The 17,698-nt window shown below is 38.1% G+C and overlaps 2 protein-coding genes across 4 annotated transcripts; one reads left to right on the top strand and one right to left on the bottom strand.

The window, feature by feature from the left end:
• Nucleotides 1–377: 377 nt before the first annotated feature.
• Nucleotides 378–11,021, bottom strand: ccnb3 (cyclin B3). Of its 2 annotated transcripts, none has more exons than XM_057344085.1 (12): nucleotides 10,907–11,021; nucleotides 10,508–10,610; nucleotides 10,331–10,414; nucleotides 9,227–9,330; nucleotides 8,993–9,113; nucleotides 6,921–7,019; nucleotides 6,751–6,843; nucleotides 6,476–6,613; nucleotides 5,920–6,075; nucleotides 4,807–4,956; nucleotides 1,767–1,897; nucleotides 378–1,215 (listed from the first exon to the last, which is right to left on the bottom strand). In XM_057344085.1, the coding sequence occupies exons 2-12, from the start codon at nucleotides 10,580–10,582 to the stop codon at nucleotides 1,149–1,151; spliced, it is 1,218 nt and encodes a 405-aa protein (XP_057200068.1). In that variant the 5' UTR covers nucleotides 10,583–10,610; nucleotides 10,907–11,021; the 3' UTR covers nucleotides 378–1,148. The 2 variants fall into 2 exon arrangements, with proteins under 2 accessions (XP_057200068.1, XP_057200150.1); XM_057344167.1 differs by having other exon boundaries at nucleotides 10,508–10,607.
• A 403-nt stretch (nucleotides 11,022–11,424) lies between these two features.
• Nucleotides 11,425–16,947, top strand: si:dkey-171c9.3 (uncharacterized). 2 transcript variants are annotated; one of them, XM_057344852.1, is made up of 4 exons: nucleotides 11,425–11,525; nucleotides 14,132–14,209; nucleotides 14,308–15,945; nucleotides 16,249–16,947. In XM_057344852.1, the coding sequence occupies exons 2-3, from the start codon at nucleotides 14,132–14,134 to the stop codon at nucleotides 15,133–15,135; spliced, it is 906 nt and encodes a 301-aa protein (XP_057200835.1). In that variant the 5' UTR covers nucleotides 11,425–11,525; the 3' UTR covers nucleotides 15,136–15,945; nucleotides 16,249–16,947. The 2 variants fall into 2 exon arrangements, with proteins under 2 accessions (XP_057200835.1, XP_057200753.1); XM_057344770.1 differs by lacking the exon at nucleotides 11,425–11,525 and having other exon boundaries at nucleotides 12,948–14,209.
• Nucleotides 16,948–17,698: the final 751 nt, after the last annotated feature.

Here is a 17,698-nt window from a genome sequence, read left to right as displayed (position 1 = left end):
GGATTCAAAAGCGCATAGACAACGCCCAGGAACCAATCCACCAGTGATCAAAGGATCTGTCTGCTCACAGCATCGTGCATGGAAAGCACGCTGAATGGAAAACCACGGACAAACATGAATGAGTGGAATGTAATAATGAGGATTAAAAACAACAGTCTTTAAAGCCCAGAGGACGAGCAATCAGCATTCCGCCTTCTCAATATGCACCACGATCACTGTTATTTCACAGGAGACAGAGCGGTTACACTGTTTTTGGCTCATCCAAAACTGTGCCATTTCACATCCTAATCTAAACCAAACAGGAGAAACAGAGCTAGATGAACTGTTCTCGGATCACATGAAAAAGCAAATTCCAGCGGAGGCTCGGATATGTTTGTTGTTCGCTGTTGGCCGTGATGGATTGGACCAGCTCAAAGCTGTGACTCAAGCTGCATCCAAAATGACCAACAGACGTCAGACGTTTAAATCTAGTTAGATAAAGAGTGGCTTCCTACATTCAGAGATCACTGAGTTTGTGGAGGAGTGTGATGGTAGTTTATTTATTTTCTGTATGTTCAAAGATTGAGGGTGGTTGAAGAGACATGCGAAGAATGTGGTTGAATGCAGTCTCACGTTTTTGATACTGTGAAAGTCGACTTGGGAGGATGTTGCCTCCTACTGGTAAATCTGCAATACTGCATTATTACAATAATGTAATATTTAATAAATACAAATGTGTTTACTTTAAAAGGGATGGCTCAAATCTTCGACACAAGTTTTTTTTTATTGTCCACACTGTCAAAGTGATTTTAGGACAAACATGTCCAACTCACAGAAACGGCTAACTACAATGCTGTAGAACACCAATGAAATGAACCATTGTATGTACATGGTGAAAAATCAACAATGCAGTTGAAGTAACAGCACTTAAAATGAACATATACTGTATGTTTTATACTTCATCCGTTTATGGGACAGTAAAAAGTTACTGTTCTGGTCAAATGATTTTTACATTTACAGGCAGAATAGCATGGTTTGTGTTAAAAGACATGAAAAAGTGTATATACATTGTGGTCACATACACACATAACACTATTTGAAAAGCTTAAAATACAACATTAAATATAATTATTTACACTATTTGAAACATTATATATAATCTCCTCAGGTTACTTCAAAAACCCTTCCAGCTTCTCCAGACTCACTGTTGGGATTAACGCAACTTCAAAGAAAACCCTAAAACAAAGATCATTAAGATTAAGAAAGACATAAATAACTAAAACATGTAAATATAAACAAATTTATTCATTAGTTAAACACTTATGAACCCTCAACATCTGCTGTAGGAAGCAGGAACTTTATATATGTACAGAATAGATGTCAATATGGTATCAGGTTTGACAAAAAAATTCAAACATAATCAACTAACCAAACTAAGTGTTTACAAAACTAACATTAAAAGTTAATTAGCGTAGACCATAAAAATGTTACATTTGTTGTAAAATTGTTGAAGAAATGGTTTGTGAAATAGCCCTCTCTCTAAATAAACTTGTTGCAATAAACAAACCAGAAATGCACAAAGCATAAGCAATCATTCTATAAGCATGGTAAAAGACCATGCACGTTTAATGTCTTTATAGAGAAGTCTACAGGATAAAGAGATTTGTGTTTGTGAGGTGTTTAGCAGTGGCTCAGTTCCACATTACTGGTTTACTGCCCCCTTCTAGTATTAAAATGCAATCATACTTGAATTGAAAATGAATTAGAATCTAAAACTTGGGACTTACTTGTGTGCATACTTGCTCCTGATGATTGCCAGTTTACTGTCCGGTGGGCTGTTGAGCATTTGATGGAGGTTCGTGACCACAGGTGCAAGATCCTCCACATTGTATCCCGAGTGAAACTGTAGACATGGTGTCTACAAACAAGGTGGGACATGAGTCAAAATCTTCACAAGCAATTGAGCATCTATCCGAGAAATCAGTGAAGATCTGTGTTGTGTGTGTTACATATATGATTTTACTACGCGTGCCAAATATTTCACGGAGCGAAAAAAAAAAAAAAAGTGCAAATAAAGTGCTTTAAAAACCTTGACTTCACTTTTAGTAAATACATATTTATATTTACTGGTAGTACAGTAGACAAAGTATATTAATGATTCATCTTGTACTAAGATTTTGTCCAATTGAATGCTTTTTTATTGAGAAAGTCCCTCCCACTAATACCACCTGCAACCAACCAAGAAAATCATGGTTAATGGCTGTGATGTAGCTACAGCCTAATATTTTTTTTTTGAAGGGGAGCAAATCCTAGAAGTCTGTTTAAATGCTAACACGTGAAAAAAACTTGTGGTAATAGGCAGTGTTGCCAGGGTTGCGGTTTTCCGCACAATTTGGGCTATTTTCAAAATGCGGGGAAAATGATGGAGCCGTGGGTTGTGGGTTTTTTGGGCTACTTTCATATTTTCATAATGTTTTCATAAAAATGAAAACTCTGTCATGAATTACTCACCCTCTAGTTGTTCCAAACCTGTATATTCGTTCGTTCGGTTGAACATAAAAATATTTTGGAAGAATGTTAGCAACTGAAAATTCTGGGGCATCATTGACTGTAGAAAAAATTAAAATGGTAGTCAAAGGTGACTCAGAATTGTTTGCTTTCCTAAATCCCTCAAAACATATTTTGTGTTCAACAGAAAACAATATGTATACAATACCTAGGAAACCTCATAAGTAAATATTACTTCACATAAGTAAATATAGCAATAGAAAACATCTTTTGGCAGTTGTTAACTTTGATTTGACACCGGAAAAAAATGGGCTAGTTTTCATTCCTTTTTCTGGGTTTTGAGGGGTCATTGGGCTGAAAATATTTCTTGGACCTGGCAACCCTGGTAACAGGTCACGAACCAATTACTCAAACATCAGTAAACACCGACCAGCATCGCTCTCATTACCTATAACACCCTTGTCACGGTCTTAAAGGACACTGTCACTTAAATGACAGACTAATCCACTATTATTTGTGTTAAGTGTGTGTGTCCTGATAAACCCTATACAGCGAGAGGACCAACTATATTAATACTAGGGCACCGGTGGTAAAAAACTGCCACTGTCACAGCCCTAATTAATACCAGTCATTTTGACCTTCAGAGGACATTTTTAAAGAGCAGGTTTCAAGGTTTTTGTAAGTGTCCTAATGTTGTATTAGAGTCCCCAACAACATGTTCAAATGCATCAAAGGTAAAAAACGGTGCTATTTTCTTAAAATAAGCATTTAGTATCTATCCATTTCTCAAACATCCCTAAACTATTCCTCCGAAGCTGTTCAAATGTTCCGCTTCTCTAAGCTCCTCCCTACCGCGAGTCCAGTGTGCTCCGATTGGCCAACTGGCCCAATCAGTTGTGATTGGTCTTTCTTCATACACTGCGTGTCAGAAACGAAACGCCCATTACTACAGTTCTTATCTCAGGAAGGTTTTTGTAAACAAAGACGCTGTGTGTAAAAATGGCATCAGTATTACCATATCACAAGTTTTTATCTTCATAAACCATTCAGACTATTGTTTTCTGTTGATCTTTTTTCGTCATAGCTGTGGGAGAACAACAACGGCTCTATCCAAAAGTTGATCATTACTTTGATTATACAGAGAGGAGTAACTGAGCAAGTTAGCGAGAGCTTCCAAAGATAATGCGCACACCTTTACATAATAAAATGATATAGTGCTGCAGTCCGTTTTTAAAATAATGTCAAGCAAACCGTTTTGTTTGAAGGGGATCGTGACTACAGCTAAACTTTGCACACTTGACAAAACCATAATGTGAGACACGTTTGCAAAGTGCTACCGTGACTAAACGATAAAGGGATACAGTTTGTACAATACTACGACATGTAGAACGACAACAGTCTACAATAACCGCCACATTATTAGGTAAGAGTTGGATTATTAAAACTGTAACACTGTTAATTTATACGTTGTTTACCTGGAAACTTACAGCTGTACTAAATATACTACACGAATTAGCACAATTACTTTAACGTATATTGTAAGCACTCAATTTAACATGTACACATAACGTATTTACCATACTTACAGCTTGTGGTTCTGAGACGCTTGTTAGTCCAAATAAAGTTGGTATTGACTTATCTTTAAGGGTCTAGCGGCTGGCAAATCCCGTGTTGAACTCGCCAAAATTTGAGAAGCAGTCGTCGGTAAAATGACGAGCACATTACACAAGGTTGGAATTGTACTGCAGTGGTATCGTGGGTAAAAAAATTTATCCACTGATCCTTCACATCGTCTTCCTTTGGCAGCGAAAACAAAGTACATTTGCGTTCACAGCACAAAACACAGCGTCCCCTCGACATGTTGTATACGCAACACTACCTGAAGTGCTAGTGGGCAGGTCAGAGTGTTCCTGTTTCGCGGGAAGGCGGTGATTGTGCTTGATGCGTTACACTGTGACGTATCGATGTTACACTCAAAAGATTCGAAAGCCTAACGATTTGTTTGGGCGGTTCGGAGTCGACTCCTTACTTTGGAAGCCAATATCTTAATTTATCATGGACTTTTTGGAATAACAACTTTGCAGATCGTAAAATTTGAAGGAAAGCTAACGTTACACACTGAAATTTTATGAGATTCATGAAACCTGCTCTTTAAGAAAACAGCTTATAAATAAAACTAAACAGTGTTTATTTGCAACTGCTGAATACACTGGAAAGTTTGTGTAGGTAAAAATAATCAAGACACAGCTGCATATTGTGCAAATAAACTGGATAATTCATGTGATCCATTATTGTGTAAACATAAAGGTGTACACATACCCATCCTCCTAAGTCCTTGGTAACCAGGGCGATGAGCAGACAGGCAGAGGCGAGCAGAGATGCTCTCACAGGAACAAACTGCATCTCCATCAAACTCAGCTCACAGATAAACCGCGCAAGGGTCAGTGTATCCATACCTGCATTCACACACTGCAGGGAGGAGAGAGAAGGTCAATCACAAACACCATGAGCCAAAAATCAGTCTCCATACGCTCAAGAAGAAAGATCAAACTTACTCAGACACACACAAAAACCCCACTGGTTAGTATCAAAGACTGTGTGTTTAGTGGTGTACGGGGGCCATAGCAGTTGAATATAATCTATATAGTATAAATATAAATTAGAATACCCTACTGGCTTATGGGATAGTAATAAAACACACAACCTAGAATGTTTAATTGGTAACCCGGGGTCAGAGGTTCTGTTGAAAAAAATCTTTATCTATTGCCATTATGAGTTGTAAAAAAATGTCCATTATGGTCTATTTATATCCATCATGTCCCTTTTAGCATATACACACACATACCAAGTACAGTAATTCTTCTGCAAAAAACATTGACAATTTTAATGAATGAGGTTTTTGCCCAATCAATTGCTGTCCCCTTACTACACCCGGCAACTAACTAGCAGCAGCAAATCACAATTCATGGCCTTGACACACAAACAAGAAAAAATCAAGAATAAAACTGTACTCATCAAGTGATTTAATTAAGTCCTTTAACATACTTGTAATTAACTGTAATGATATTGCTTGTTAATGCACATTATAAAACAATTTTCTTGCAAAAATAGCTATTTGTAAAACCAGCCATTTAGCTGGGAAAAGTTCATTCAAGGAGCCTTGATTAAAGCTTGATTAATTCAGCTGCGAATAAGTAGAATCATTCTCACAGCAACAAGTTTCAACTAACACAAAGAGCCCATCTAGCACACAGCCCTGTGCATTGTCTCTCTGATTTTGACCAACACACGTTGGATGTTAATCCAGTGGTGTGTATCGCATGACTGAGCTCGACCTGTCTCTCCAGTGTGTGTGTGTGTGTGTGTGTGAGTGTGTGTGTGTGTGTGTGTGTGCGTGCGTGCGTGCGCGTGTGTGTGCGTGTTCATTCCAACCTTGGCGTAACGCCTGAGGAAACGGTATGGTACTGGAATATTGATGTCAAAGTTCAGCGTCTGCAGGATGCAGATCTCCATGGCGTTGAGCTGGGAGCGCTTGTAGGCATCATCGCAAATATAAAGGAAATCGTCTAGGCAAGGTGGAGCCCGCTCCTGTCAGGACACACGAGATGCTGGGTTTTCCATATGCAAGGAATCCCTACTGATGCTACATTTTTTAAATGTGCATATACAGTACATCCTGAGCAAATTGCATGAGATACTAAATGCCAAAATTCAATGGAATACCTTCAATGCTGTTTATTGTGTACTTTTTACATATAGTATGTATTATACAGAATTTTGAACACACATAAATATATTTAATTTAAAAAATGAAACTATTTTTACTTCATTTGTAAGTATGTGTAGATTTGTTAAGAAATTAATGTTTCTATGGTATATTTTAGGAGTGAGATAATATGTATGATATAGTATGATAACTGCAATTACGTCTGAGCCTACAAAACCAACTTAAGGGAATGACACTATCACAAGAGAGCATGTGCCTTACCTCAAATTTAGAGGCAATGAGCATGGCAGTTGAACCAATGAGCTGTAAAGCCTCCCGTTTGGTCTGACTCGCGGCAAGATAATGATCCGTGATTTTCACAGCCAGATACAGAGTCTCATGATTCAACTCAAAATTCTCCTACAGAATTCAGAACAAGAACACAGTCCTATCAGTGGCTCAAAACCACAACCAAACCATGACACCAGAACCTTTCACCAGACTCACTAAAATTTAAGAATATCACTTGTACAAAGTCAAACTGGCAAATCACTCACCTGAACTTCAACCAGCCAGTCAACTAGAATGGCTCTCATATTGCTGTTCATATTTGGTTGATCAGCCATAAAGTCACGCAAGACAAACTTTTCCTAAAATCAAAGAAATGAACAGCAGTAGCTTTATACCTTTGTTTCATTACCTGTAAGATACCAAATGCTACACCAACCTCTCTATTCTTGAGGTAGTCGAAGATCTCTTTGGCGTACTCTGGTGCGTGTGTGGCATCGCTGACGTGCTCAGAATCGATGTCAAACTCTGGAGGGATCTGAGAGACAGAGGATAACATTTAATTAGAATGTAAGTAAAGATTCTTGCGTGTTGTGTAAACAAGAAAAAAATTAATTCTTGCTAAAAACTCAAAATTCCTCAAGAATGGAATGAGCCCTGGCAGGAAGGATTTGAAGAGTGATTCCTAATTAAATTAGCATTTTATATTGAAATTCAGATTTAAGATTTTCGGTGGGGTGTAATGAGCCTGTGGGATTTTTTCAAACCCCTCCAGACAACCATTTTGTTTTTCAAAGTAGAGTGCAGGACTCTGGAACAACTGAATATTTTCTGATGGATAGGGCTGCCACTAACGACTATTTTTATATCGACTAATCTATCGATTAATCTAAACGAATAATAATAAAACCAAAAATCAACAATTTTACATTTAAATTACAAAGATAGCAGTTTTAAAGAAACATATATCTTTTTTATTTGTAATTATTGATAAAGGCAGAATGACGAGCAGCAATGAGGTTTTTTATTTTTAAAAAAGGATGCAATAGCCATTTTAAGCTAAATATAAATTGTCAAAAGAAAATAATTAATAGCTAACTGTTTGGGCTGTTTAGTGCAAATGAACAAAGCCTCAGTACAAATTACAATAGAACACAGCGGTGTCAAAATGAAATATAATTAACCAGTATATTTGTGCATGCTGGGACTGCAAAACAAATTCAACAAAAATCACTGGATATTAGGCTAAGATATGGCATTTTCAGCAATGAATTACTCGTCGACATGGGCCTATTACTTATAAGTTACATTCGCAACAATCCTACGTTATATCCTGAGTTTCTTAATCGAAAATATGCAGAGTTTGAGTAAAAGGGTAAAAAACAAAAAGCATTAAAAGCTCAAGCAAAGCAAACGAAAATCCGTTAATAAAGCAGACCGGCCACAATAACTAATGTAGAGAACATACATGAACACTTGGCATATGATCATCGTGTTTATATTGTTCATATTGTTGTATAAAATTCAATCATATCTAAATGCACGGATGAAAGTCGAGGTGATGCCATCTGGGGAAAACCCGTCGGATGTCGCACAGGGAGGTTTTCAGTAATATTCCAAAATAAAAATTAGGTCAAAATTGGGTTTTCTTTAAATTATGATTCTGTAACATCTTGTCTGTCATCTCTGAAAACATCTTGGCAAAATTTGCTTATTTAATGCTGAAAAATAGAGATTTATAGTGCCAAGTTGATGTTTAGGACATGCCGGCGGAGGTGAAATAAATCGCCCACATCTTTCCCTCCACAAAAAATCACTACAAAGACAGTGCTCATAGCAGAACAAACAAGCTCAACGAAGTTTCAAACTCGTCATATCACATCATTTAATGAAAAAATGAATAGAAATGATGGGTCTGTATAAAGAGATCTGAAGTAAACGTGTGTCAATATATCTACATTTCCACAAATGTGCAAATTTTTGGATTAAAGTCCTATTTAGTGAAGCACTCTCATCACAAACTCACAGGAGCAGACGTGACTAAATAGGTATGTCTCGCGTTATTTTATTCCGAATGTCAATACTCCGGACTCCTGATTTACTCTCCTTGTTAAATGAACAAAACCCACGTTTCATGTTGCATCTACGTTATACTCTTGATAACTTTGTTTGATGCTGGATGGTTTTTCAAGCCGTAACACTGGTACGGTTTAACGGTAATTGAAATATGATTGCTACATCCCTAGTCATGACAAATGTGTGGTTTAGTGGTCTGCCGCAGTCATTAGCTGTGTTTGCTCCTTTTTGACGGACAAAGACTGGAATTGGCTCCTAAATTTTGAAGGTAAAATAATATAAAACAATCAAAAAAATAGATGTCGACTAATTATCAGTGTCGACGAAGTCGATTATATCGACCAATCGCGACAGCCCTACTGATGGATATTAGTTTTTACATTATTCATGGAAAATCTGTAAGGATTTTACAAGAGCAGCACACCAGAGACTTACCTGTGGGGGCTGAAGGCGTTTGGGAAGTGAAGGTTCTGAACAAGGTCCTTCCTGTTTCTCAACAGGTGATTCCACATTCTTCAGTTCCTCAGACTGCTGTTCTGAACTGAATTCGGCTTGTCTGAGGGTGAAAAAGGTAATCTGCAAACTGTGCTCAAAATACTGACCATGTACCATATTTTCAAGATTCTTGATCAGTCAAAAACCTGAAAAAAGGAGCAATTTGTCAATTACTTTTTTAAATTGGCATCATTCTTTGCAAGTACTGAAGTCTTCTTCTGCACCTTCTTGGTGGGATCTTTCTTCTTGATGGGGTTGCTTATCTCAATCTTGTGCGCCTTAAAAAGAAGTGCATTTTTTAATAAGCATAATTTCTCTTAAAGGACCAAATCAATGTTTTTACACGTTAAACGCGTTTTGTTATTACAATCATTTGCAAGACTTAGAAACCAAAGGATGGATTTGATCCTACAGTCAAGATGTCTTCACCCAAAACTTTTATTCTGTCATCATTTACTCACCCGCAAGTTGTTCCAAACCTGTATAAATTACTTTGTTTTGCTGAACACAGAGGAAGATATTTGGAAGAATGCTAGCAATTTTCAGTTCTGGGATATCATTTACTACTATAGTAGGAAAAATTAAATGGTAGTCAAAGGTGCCCCAGAACTGTTTGCTTTCCTAAATTCAACAGAATGAAAAAAATCTATACACTATTTTTTTCTACTGTGGTAGTCAATGCTGTCCCAGAACTGAAAATTGCTAACATTATTCCAAATTTCTTTGTGTTCAGCAAAACAAAGTCATTTATACAGGTTTGGAACAACTTGCGGGTGAGTAAATGATTACAGAATTTTCATTTTTGGGTGAACTGTCACTTTAAGGTTAAAACAATCTAGTAAAACACTAAATCAATCAGATAGGTTTGATCTGATGCAAAGGTCATCAGTGTTAGACAACTGATAATGGAGCTATCATTACAATTTACATATGAGAGCACCTCACCTGGAAACCCAGACCCACCAAGGGAGTGCCCGTCTGAGTTAATAAAGAAAGACATCTCCTGCTATTGTGTATACTTTATTGCTAGACCTAACTGCATTTTTAAGGAGGTCACATGCAAAATATGTGCCCATTCGCAGAAGATTTGCATTATTTAAGTAAACCCATCTGTGTTAGTGGGTTATGACACAAATACATTTCAGACTTACTGGATTTACATCAGCATCAAACAGAGGGGCCAAAAGCACTGACAAACAGGCTAGTAAATCAACATGAAAGCATTGAAGCTAAAGGGTATGTACACACAAATATTTAAAATCTGAATGGAAGCCTCACATTGGTAATATCCACAAAAGCAGTCCTTTTCTTAGGAGCCCCTTTAGGAGAAGTGGACGAGCGCTTGGTTTGGGGGCCATCCAGCTAAAAACATCAACAGAAACACCTTTACGTTTTCAATTCAGATTGGTAAAGCTGTAATTTATTTACATCACTGAATATACTCCGGTTGTCTACCTGGTTCTCCAATCCTTTGGTGTTAAGTTTTGGGATTTTGCTGGTGGTGGGCTTCTTTCCTCTTGAAAATGGCATCTTATAGCTGGTTTACGTGTCTCCGCTGCTACAAAAGGAAACAGATATAATGATGATCTGTTACATGTAACGACTCATACAAACATACAGCTCGTAATAATGTGACAATAACACAAGAAACACAAAAGCGCGCGATTTTTGACAAGGCTGCGTAAAGTCACACTGATATGTCTACAAAATGTTTCTATAATAGGTATCTCTACGATTCTAGTAAATACTTCAAAACGGTCATGCAACTAGCAGTAGCCTACTGTATAAGTTCTTTAGTAGCAAAGAACAGCGTGCACAATACGAAAGTACAAAACTATATTGTATCGATCTTACCTTGTTCCAATGCGTTTAACAACTTTAATCAAAACAGTGGCGTTTTAATATGTCCATACATTCACAAACAAAAGCCCAGTTATCCCAGTACAGACAGTCTGCAACTCTGCGCGCATCCGAAACTGCACACAAAAAGATGATTGGCTAACTGCACTGACCTCGAGGCCAATGGGCATCGAGGCAGGATGCCGTTGTTAAGGGGCGTAACAATAGAATTTTCAAACCCACCCTGGCAACCAATAGGAAGCGAGTTCACGTTGTTTTGTCTGCGAGTGAACGCGGGTGGGAATGGGAAACGTGTGGAGGAGCAGCGTAGAGGTGACTTTGGAATTATATCACCAACTGGGATCTATTTATTAGAAAATTACACAGTTGTAACAGCTTTAATACACATTTAAATGGGGAATTAACTTCCCTTATTTAAACCATACTGCTGTTATCGTCATGAGAATTAAGCCACGCCCACCGCCCACACACCACACACACACACACACACACACGCATGCATGTCTGCATTCAGAGGAAGTCAGTAAAGTCTGCAAACTGACTGTAGCTCTAGCGTAACTAACGTACTTTGGTTAAACGAGCTGAACTTGTTAGACTGATTTTCCTGAGCAAGGTATGAAAATATGTATGAAATGTTTATTCTTAAACAGACTATACCTTTATTCCAATGATGTTGAAAAACTTTTCTCACATTTTCGGATGAAATTACTTAATTTTTACTTCTCTTAAATTACTGTAAAAGCTTACATGCCTGTTTTGCCTACATACTTTTTTAACAGATTAATATATTATTTATTACGTGCAAAATAAATTCAATTATGTCATGGGATTATGATTGTGAAACCGCATAGTAAGTCATTTTGAAACCATGCTAAAATGTGACATTTAATACATGACTGCTCAAAAACAAAATGTCTGGCCTGTGATCTCTGCATTAGGTTTTAAGTAAACGATTTTTAAGTAAAAACAAAAGGCATTAATGAGTTTCACGAGCCATGTGCTTTTACTTCCCAAAATCTTTTATCTAGATTGCGACACAGGGGAAGGGCAGATTTAATTTAACTCTGAGATGTTTGATGTTGTGAAAACAGAGAAATGGTATAATAACATCATTTCCTCTGGCAGGCAAACAGCATTGCATTACCCTGAATCAATATGATCGCATATTTCATTACTGCGCATAACATCTCAATCATATTTGGTTTATTAAAGACACAGAATCATAATTATATGTCAATAATAGTAATAGATTACAAATCCAAATATTCTTCAAGGTGATGTCCTCTCCTGCTCTGCCCAGTAGGCATTATATTTTCAATTCTCTTTAAAAAAAATGTTAATCTTGAACCCACTTCCTGTGTGATTTATAATTCAAAGCCAAACTGAAAATATATGTCGAAATAGCATGATGTTTATCAGAGCTTAAACCCATTCCCTCACAAGCCTCTTATCTGACGTTTCTCTTAATATTTAGGGTAAATGCTGGACCATGTCATTGATCTAAAATCACAAGTGTATAACTACCTTTTCTCAAGGAAATGGAAACATTGACTGCACCATCAAGTTCAGATTTTTTTAGTCTATCAACACCCACCATCATTTCCTGTCTGTCACATGACTTAGTTCCTGGAACCATGAGAGCAACTCATCTGGTGATCACCTGTGGTTTTCAGAGTTCGAAGTTTCTGCTGATCTGAGATCAGTTTTACTTTCATTGTTTTTTATTGAGATGGCCCTGAATCTGTGTGGTTTTAAGCTTATTTTTCTCTGCTCATTTTCATGCCTGACCTCTAGAAGCATAAAATCTTAAAGGGACAGTTCACCCATAAAGGGACAGTTCATCTGTCATCATTTACTCACCCTCAGATTCCAAATCTGTATATATTTCTTTGTATTGCTGAACACAGAGAAAGATATTTGGATGGAACCAAACAGATCTCATCCCCCATTGACTCCCATGGTATTTATTTTTCCTACTATGGCAGTAAATGAGGGATGAGATCTGTTTGGTTACTGGCATTCTTCCAAATATCTTTCTCTGTGTTCAGCAGAACAAAGAAATGTATACAGATTTGGAACAACCTGAGCTAAATGATGACAGAATTTTAATTTAGGGGTGAACTATCCCTTTAAATGTTCAGGGCCCACCAATCCAACACATAGCTATAATAAACTGATTGACAAAACCTATGGATAAAATATTGTATATAGAGAAGGCTGGATGGCACTTTATTTCAGAGGATAATTCTGACGGTTTCTTCTGTACTGATCAATAATTGAACAATATCCTTTACCCCAGAAGAGGATTACACAATCCTCATTTTAGATCTTCCTCCTAGCAAAGAATCACGGCCTCAAGTTCACTTTAATATCATTGGCAGGTAGGGCTGTTTATTGGCAAGTGCCTCCCGATACGATACATATCACTATAGATGGGTCACGATACAATATATTGCTATGTATTTCGATACGATACACATTTGCGATATATTGCAATACTTTAAATAGAAAATGTAAAAAATAGAGCTAGAAATACAACATGCTGTGCACCACCTGGGGTTTTCTGTACGGATAAGTGTAAAAACATCCCTTACCTCTGCAGAGTGGCCATGATTGATGTGTGATGCATGGACCTTTAGATCAGAGGTTTGGGTTCTCAAACTGTGGATTGCTCCCCTCAAGTGGGTAGCACAGGGGAATAAGGTGGCTCACGCAAGTCACTTGGCTGTTGTGGTGCATTACAGTTAAAACAATGAACATGGGCAGTATAAAACCCCTGGTTCATCTGTGCTGTAAATGCGCTGGTGTCACATCCGTGAAAGCACAATAAATGTCATTGTTACATTTCTTAATAAACGTTTTGTCTAATGCACTGCAGTAGCCAAGTGACTTGTGTCATGACTTGCGAAGCCTACAAACAGCATTTCTTTTATATAACTCATTACTCCATTACTTATTTTGAAAACCAAATAACACCCACACATCAGCTCTGAGAGCTCGAAGCGTTCTTATATTTTTTGCCATGCTCGCTCGCTTCCAATTACTTTTGGCCGTATTTATATGACATGATTTTAAAAAATTATCGATAGTAGAGGTATCACTGTCGATACACTATCGAAAAATATATATATTGCGATAGTTACCAATAGTTATCAATGTACCGCCTTTAACCGGCACTGCAAGATCAATTTTTGCATGGCTAATAAATCTCTTTTTCAGATGATTCATGAGGAGTGGTTGTGTAGCTCATTTAAATTGTGTGATCTAGTCGCTGTTTCAGAGTCTGTTCACAATAATGTAAGTACAGACCTTCGAAAGTATACAAACAGCATATTACACATAAAACAGCCACAGTAATAAAGTCTTGAAATAAAATAATCAATTCTCTTTCTCAGGACTCCACACAGCTAGAAATCAACAGAAATTCATTTCCACAACCTTCTTATAACCCTTCATCTATTAAAACCACTCTGGAAGCTTACAGCCTTTTATTGGATTCAACATCTGAACAGAACGTGAAACATAGCAATAGAAAAATAATAGAAGATTGGAATGCGCAGAGAGAGTCCATTCATCACTTTGCGCAAATGACAGCCAAAATTATTTTAGATTCAGCTGTGATGAGAGGAGCAACCCCATCAACTGAACATGGTGTGAACTACCATCCTGACAACAATCTAACTGCCCCACGAGAAACTGTCACAATGAGAAGGAATCGCGTGGAGATGTTGGCTGAGGAGCTAACATTACAAGCTTGTTACAAAGCTTTGGAAGAAATCGCTGAACATTGTGAACAGTCTGATCCAACTAAGGATAATAGAACTATGGAAGGAGGTTTTGTACCCTTCCCCTCAGGGTACAGCTGTGATGAAGACACATCTGAAATGGAAACAGACACAAAGATGGAGGAATATGATCACAAATTTGGTTCTTCGGTATATGCCACTTCTTTAAAGAGAATGGTTACTCTAGGTTCTATTGAATACCCTGACGCTCCTCCAAGTACCCCTTTACTTCCAGAAATGTTAAAGAGTCGAGACAGTTTCTCAAGGAAGCTAAAAGGGGGGCTGGCTAAAGAATTCCTTCCTTCACCCCCTCCTCCAACCCCCAAAGATCAGATGCAGCCCTTATTGGAGAACCAAAGGACTGACACCCCTACTGACAAATCAGACTTCATGATGAGACTAATGCGCTCGCTGTCATTGGAGTGCGGTAAGCAATGAGGCCAAGAAGAACAGAAGGCTGTAGAAGTTAATGATGGTGGACTTCAAAATGAGATTCCCAGGCTGTTTGACTATGCATCGCAACTGTCCGCAGATATTCTTCATTTTATTACCACTGATGACATAGAAGGAAATAAACAAGTATGTGCTATTGCTGAGCAACTAGCGGATGAGACTGTCAAAACTTCTTTAGCAGAGGCCATGGCGAGAGAGAAAGAAAAAAGAAGAGAGCGAAATGCCATCCCACTGTCAGCTTCTCAACAAAAACCTAGCATTGCAGCAGAAGAGATACAAGTTTTAGCTAGCGAGCTAATCATTAATGCTGTGGTTCATGCTTTTGCTATGCTAAAACAGGGTGGGCTTAAACATGGAACCCATCCACATCTTTTGGGCCAAGCAACAGAACAGCAGCCATGGGAAAAAGAGACATATTCCAACACGCATTTGTGTAAAGACTCAACACAGTCCAACAAAGCCACAACTGTTAGCTGCTGTAATGATAAATCAGAATTTGACAGCATTAAATCTGATGCAGTGAAGCTGACATCATCGGTACACATTCATGCTAACAACTTCGCAGAAGGCGTACTCGAAAATGCTGTGCGTGATGCTTCCAGCTTACTGGTAAATGTTAGGCAAACACTGGGAACACATGTGAACAATGGCTCACTAACTTGTGTAATAAAGATGCATGCTGAGGAAAGCCATGAGGTTCAGGAACTGCAGTGTGCTCTACTGTGGGCTGCAGCGTCTCAGAAAGGAGCTTCAGAGCTATGCATTGACCTTCCAGACACAAGCCTTAAACAAAGGGTACATGGTTCATGATTTTACTGACTAGACATGATACATCTATTATTGCATGAAAGATCTAGATTTTTAGTTTTATTGACTGAATCATTACAAATGGATATAGAAGAACTATAATTATACAGTGGCATTCATTGTTCTGTACATTCGTTGTCTATTCAATACTAGTATCAGTCATTTTAATACTTTATATAATCACATTAAATCATGTTAGTTAGACATGCTCATATTGTAATAATAAATTCCATCAGTTTTATTATGAACAAAAGTACTTTTATTTTAAATGTGACTAACCCTTTTCTTCAGCTTTGTAGACTCTCTCGCAGTGCCCACGTGAATGGCTGGACAGTAGGCACTTTAATAGCATCATTGTGCCGGTTTTGTGATATGCAGCAAGAGGCCACCAGAGGGCACTATGAGAGCTCTGAATCTCTCTTGGAGCATCTGCAACGCCTTATTGACAAAACACCTTTAAACTGATCGTTAACCAGCTTCACCCACTGGACTGCTGTTGTGTAAACTGTAGAACTGGTCATTGATTAAGCTGTGAAAGCCTATAATCCCCCTCCAAAAAATACAAGGAAACTTTTATGACGTGGGCCAAACTGCTGACATGATTTTCAGCTACACAATTTCTCACCACCCTCACATCCCAAACCTTAACATTTATAAAAGGAGACAAGCCATAACAAAGAATGTCATACAGAACAATATTAAGTTATAATTTATCTCATTTTGACCTGTTGCAAATGAGCCCTCAAAGATGAAACAGCTGCGTACACGCTCAACGTTTTTATACTGATTTGGAACCGGCTCACCCAATCCGCACGCCAAACCACAGCCGTTGTTAGGGAGGAAGAAATCTGACCACAAATCAGTTTTAAAAAGGATACCGTCCACACATAACAGATTGACGCATTCTTGAATGAAGATCTTGTATTCTGTGTATTTTTATTTTCTTCAAAATGTCAGTTACAATAAAAAACGTTTCTGCAAATGATAAACATTGAACGCTGTATTGTTGGAGTTGTTTTATTATTGAGCCGATTGCTCTGTGGGTTGCGCAGCGCTTTGCAGGGTGTGTTAAAAGCAAGACTATTTTACTGCATCCCATAATACTCCCCAAGCAGTGATACCTAACATGGCAGGAATGCGTTTTGGTGGACTCCTGCCTCCCACTTACTCCCACACTTGGCGACCACAGCTTGAATTCATGGACACACACAAACTCACACGTATTCTTTGACCCTCTCTCTATCATTCTCCTAGACACGCACTTTCTTTCACTCTCTCTCCCGCACACACTCATACACAAGGGGGACTGACTTCACAGCTGCAGCGTCAGTGAAGACACAATGGATTTCAGTCCAGCCCTGTTTTACGCATCTGGACATGTGTTTGTTCCAATGTCTGAGGAAGCTCCTTTGCCAAAAGAGAAAGACAGTGAAAAAACATAAGGAGAAAAGATAGCAGTAAAAGGGCGGGAAAGATATAAAGAGGTCATTTAAACAGAGCTGAGACGTATAGAGTCGAATGGATCAGAGGGGTTCTGGAAAATCTCCCAACTCCGATCCCCCCTTTTCCCCGAGCTATGACGCATCGATTTATTCTCTAAAATGAGTGCCAGACACATGTAAGGGATTACATCCTTACATTAAACAGGCCTCATAGACTTAAATGTACTCTTATATTTTCTATTCAGATCATTCAAGTGTAGCGAAGCGTCGAAACTTTGTTCAACAGCGATGATGAGAGA

This window comes from Triplophysa rosa, linkage group LG1 (genome assembly GCF_024868665.1).
Source record: "Triplophysa rosa linkage group LG1, Trosa_1v2, whole genome shotgun sequence".
Taxonomy (NCBI): Eukaryota; Metazoa; Chordata; class Actinopteri; order Cypriniformes; family Nemacheilidae; genus Triplophysa; species Triplophysa rosa.
The sequence above is the reverse complement of the archived record's forward strand: the minus strand, read 5'-3'. Positions and strand labels throughout refer to the sequence as shown.

Excerpts from the sequence above, each read along its gene's own strand:
- ccnb3 (XM_057344085.1), bottom strand. The coding sequence starts at position 10,582 with ATGCCATTTTCAAGAGGAAAGAAGCCCACCACCAGCAAAATCCCAAAA. Across the intron at positions 9,114-9,226 it reads AATGATGCCAATTTAAAAAA|ACAAGCCGAATTCAGTTCAG; the intron begins GTAATTGACAAA and ends TTTCACCCTCAG. Across the intron at positions 1,216-1,766 it reads AGGAGCAAGTATGCACACAA|GGTTTTCTTTGAAGTTGCGT; the intron begins GTAAGTCCCAAG and ends TCTTTGTTTTAG.
- si:dkey-171c9.3 (XM_057344770.1), top strand. The coding sequence starts at position 14,108 with ATGGCTAATAAATCTCTTTTTCAGATGATTCATGAGGAGTGGTTGTGT. Across the intron at positions 14,210-14,307 it reads CAGAGTCTGTTCACAATAAT|GACTCCACACAGCTAGAAAT; the intron begins GTAAGTACAGAC and ends TCTCTTTCTCAG.